The sequence below is a fragment of the Monoraphidium neglectum genome (genome assembly GCF_000611645.1).
Source record: "Monoraphidium neglectum strain SAG 48.87 unplaced genomic scaffold scaffold03059, whole genome shotgun sequence".
NCBI lineage: Eukaryota > Viridiplantae > Chlorophyta > Chlorophyceae > Sphaeropleales > Selenastraceae > Monoraphidium > Monoraphidium neglectum.
This window is the reverse complement of record NW_014010569.1, coordinates 4,118-7,838: the sequence shown is the minus strand read 5'-3', so window position 1 is coordinate 7,838 and position 3,721 is coordinate 4,118. Positions and strand designations below refer to the sequence as shown.

At 67.8% G+C, this 3,721-nt stretch overlaps 1 protein-coding gene across 1 annotated transcript; it reads right to left on the bottom strand.

The window, feature by feature from the left end:
• Positions 1-155: 155 nt before the first annotated feature.
• MNEG_12092 (hypothetical protein) lies at positions 156-3,413 on the bottom strand (the record flags this gene model as incomplete). The annotated part of the gene is made up of 8 exons (XM_014039437.1): positions 156-159; positions 212-441; positions 812-1,309; positions 1,573-1,660; positions 1,869-1,974; positions 2,282-2,396; positions 2,633-2,744; positions 3,238-3,413. 8 exons carry the CDS (start codon positions 3,411-3,413, stop codon positions 156-158), a joined length of 1,329 nt encoding a protein of 442 aa, XP_013894891.1.
• Between the last annotated feature and the right edge of the window lie 308 nt (positions 3,414-3,721).

Here is a 3,721-nt window from a genome sequence, read left to right as displayed (position 1 = left end):
GGGGGGGGAGGCCAGGCGTGGCATGTCTGTAAGGCGAAGTAGGCTGCGCAGCCAGAGCAGCCTCTTTGGCTGGGCCATGGAACGCTGAGAGCCCGCCATACAGCACGCCATTCTGCTCGGACAAACCATTGATTTGAGTAGCGGAAGCCAAAAACCTACCTGCAGTGTGAGGCCTAGCGCGCCAATCGAGCGCAGCAGCAGCATGTCGCACATGAGCAGCCCCGCCCAGTGCCGCGCCGCCGCGCCGCCCGCCGCGCCGCCGCCGCCGCCGGGCGGCGCCATCAGCAGCGCGACCACGTTGGCGGCGACGCAGTAGCGCAGCGCGGAGCGGAGGGCGCCGCCCGGCTGGCCGAGGTGGGTGGCGTCAGACAGGAGGGCCTCGAAGAGGGGCCCAGAGGGCGCGGGGCCCATGCGGGGCGGGACCTTGAAGCGGGCCGCGACCTGGTGGGGGCGAGGAAAGGGGGAAGCAGATGGGGGCTGAGCAAGAGGGTGTTTTTGGCGGGCGAGGGGCGCGTCGAGGGCCCAAGGGGGGTGGACAAGGGTCCGCGTCGGTTGAGGTGAGGAGTGACGGGTCCCGATGACGGGCGTGGGGGCGCAAGCCGCGAGGCGCCCGAGAAGTGTCCCCTTGCAACGCTGGGCTCTGCAAACCCCCAGGCTCTGTGACACCCTAGACCTTAACCCAAACGTCCTCCAGGATCCTCATCCTCGTTGCATCCCCCAGAACGACATGGCGAGAGTACCATCCCAGGAGCGGCGGTGCCGCCCTATCTTAGAACCCTCCCGAACACCGATTCAAGCCCCGGCCCCGCACCTGCATCAGCAACCCGCCCAGAGCGTCCTCACACGCCGCGCTCCCGTGCACCCGGCTCGCCAGCGCCGCCCGCAGCAGCGCCGCCCACGGGCCCGGCTCCCTGAAGCAGTGCCGCAGCAGCTCAATGCTCCCGCTCAGCCCAGAGCAGGCGCCGGCCACGCGCCCGTCGTTCGCGCTCTCCTCGGCTGCCGGCGCCGCCCCCTTGCCGCCGCCGGCGGCCGCCTCTGCCGCGGCCGCCGCCGGCGTCTGCTGCTCCCGCAGCGCGGCCTCGCGGAGCGGCCCCTCGTAAAATTCGGCGATCGTCGCCTCCTCAACTTCCGCGTCGGCCGGGGATCCGGCGAGCATCAGGCGCGCCGCCGCGGGGGGCGACGGTACGCCGGCGACGGCGGACAGGTAAGATGGCAGTACCGCGGGCGCGAGGCAGGGGAAGCGGCGCAGGGCGTTCTGCACAGTGGCCAGGGCGGTGGCGCGGACTGTGGCGTAGGGCATGAGGGTGGCCTGCAAAGGGTGGGGTTGGATGGAGTTGGAATGCATGGGTCGTTGCTTGGTGATGAGAATCGTCAAGTCTGTCCAGGCATTTCATAATGAGCGACTGTTTGTACACGGGATCATGGGCCTCCACATCCTGAGCCGATGCCAAGGGAGTTGGGTCGCCGTGTAACTAGCAGAGGCGCCAGCTGGCCGCGTTTCTCGGTGCCAAGTGATCCCATTGTGTTGACCTTGGCAACAAAACAGCGCCCGGCGCCGCGGCGCCCCCGCACCTGCAGGACCTCCGCGAGCAGCTGGCGGTAGCTGGCGGGAAGCTGCGTGACGGACGTGACCTCGGGGGCGCCGCGGCTCTGGTACACCCTGCGCGGCGAAATGTTCGACAACCAACGCATGAGGTGCGCGAGCAGGCGTCAAACCATAGGAACCACACTATCACCCCACTTGTCGAAAAGACCACAAGACCACTGCTTGGATCATCGCCAAGTTTGCAGTCCACCCGTACACGCCCCATTTGAGACCGCCTGAACGCATATCATTGTTTGTCCCATGTCCGCAGCGGGCCGCCCACCTATACGCCTCCTGGCTGGCCCTCCATAGCACAAGGCGCTTCACGCGCTCCACAGAGGACATGAAGCTGCTGCGCTTGCGCCACCGCGGCTCGTCGTCGCCCGCGCCTGCGCGGTGGAGCACAGGTGCGCGTGCGTCACACAGGTGTGCGTGTGCGTATGTGTGCATGTGTGTGTGTGTATGTGTGTGATCTAGGAAGAGAGCGCGCACACGCGCACGCGCAGGCCCGCGCGCGCGCGCGCGCGCGTGTGTGTGTGTGTGTGTGTGAACGTGCGCATATGTCAGTATTGCACATGGAGAGGCAGTAAGCCAACCAGAATTGGCGTCACAGGCAGGTGACGTCACAGGCTCCTATCCAGGCTAGCAAGCATGGCGGCACACGACACACAATCACAAGTCCCGCCCGCCACGCACCCGCCCCCAGCTCACCACCGCTGCCGGCGCCAGCGCGGGCAAGGCCACCCGCGGCCTTCCCCGCGAGGAGCAGCGCCGTGGCGGCGGCGGGCTCCTCCGTGATGCCGCTGTCGCCCTTGCCGGTGTGGCTGCGGGTTTGGAGGGAGAACAGGGCACATGTTCAAAGCAAGGCCAAACACAGTGCACTTGTCCCGCTCCACAGCGCACCTGACGCACGAGCATCGCATCATATGCCAGATCCAAGGGGGTCAACTTCAAGTCAATAGAATGGCACGTAGAGGGGCTGGGTGCCCCACACGAGCGCATGCCCGGCGCCCGCCCACGCCCTTTCGTCGCCCGCACGCCCCGCACTCGCCTGCGTTGGCCCCCCAGCTGCTGCTCCAGCATGCCGGGGCTCAGCAGCAGCATGGCGGCTGCCAGCGTCTGCTCCAGCAGGTCGCGGTCGCAGCCGTCGCGCAGCTTGCTGCAGGTGGCGTGGTTGGGTGGGTAAGAAGGTCAGTCAGTCAGTCATGTGGTTGGTTGGTTGATTGGTTGGCCACTTCAAAAGAGGAAGTTGGTTAGCTGGCTAGCTGATTGGGGAGCTGATGTTGGGGTTGGGTTGGTCGGGTGGCTGGTTGGGGCGGGTTGAGGCTTGCGGATCGACGGCAGGGACGGCTATTGAAGGGACGGCTGGGATGAGGGGGACAGAAAGTCGCCGAACCACGCGCTTAAGTCGGCTTGCCGCGAGGCTGCCGCAGACCACAGACCACAGGCCGCAGTCTGCAGGCCGCAGTCTGCCGGCCGCAATTTGTTGACACCGTCCACAGACTGCATTCTGCAAACAGTCCGCAAGCGCAGCAGCGCCCCATGCAGCGGCCGGCACCTCATGCGTACGCTCCCCCCGCTGCAGCTCTTCCATTAAACATGCGTATGCACGCGCTCACACGACGGACAAACCAAAGCGCCCCGCCACGCACCTGATCACGTTCGCGAGCGCCGCCGCCGCCGCGTCCCTCGCGCCCGGACGCCCCACCGGCGAACCGGTCCGCCCCACCGGGTACAGCGGCACCGCCGCCGCCGCGCCTGCCCCGGCGTCACCCTTGGCGGGCCCTGCGGCGCCGTAAACCCCGCTGAAGTCCTCCAGGCGCCCCATTAGTCCCATCAAAATCGCCGACAGCCCCGATATCAAGCTTTGGCACATCTGCTTATGAGCAACGGCGTCCTCGCCGCCGCCCGCGGCCCCCGCACCGCCCGCCGCGTCGCCGCATATCGCGCTCTCCAGCTTCCGGACGGCTTCCAGCAGGTACCTGTCCACCAGCTTCCCGGCGGCTTCCACGTGGGCGCGCTCGGGCTCGACCCATGGGAGCGGCGCCCAGTCGCTGCCGTGCCTGTCCACCCACATCTGCAGCCCGCCCGCCGCGGGGGCGTCACCGGCGGCGGCGTCACCGGCGGCGGTTACGG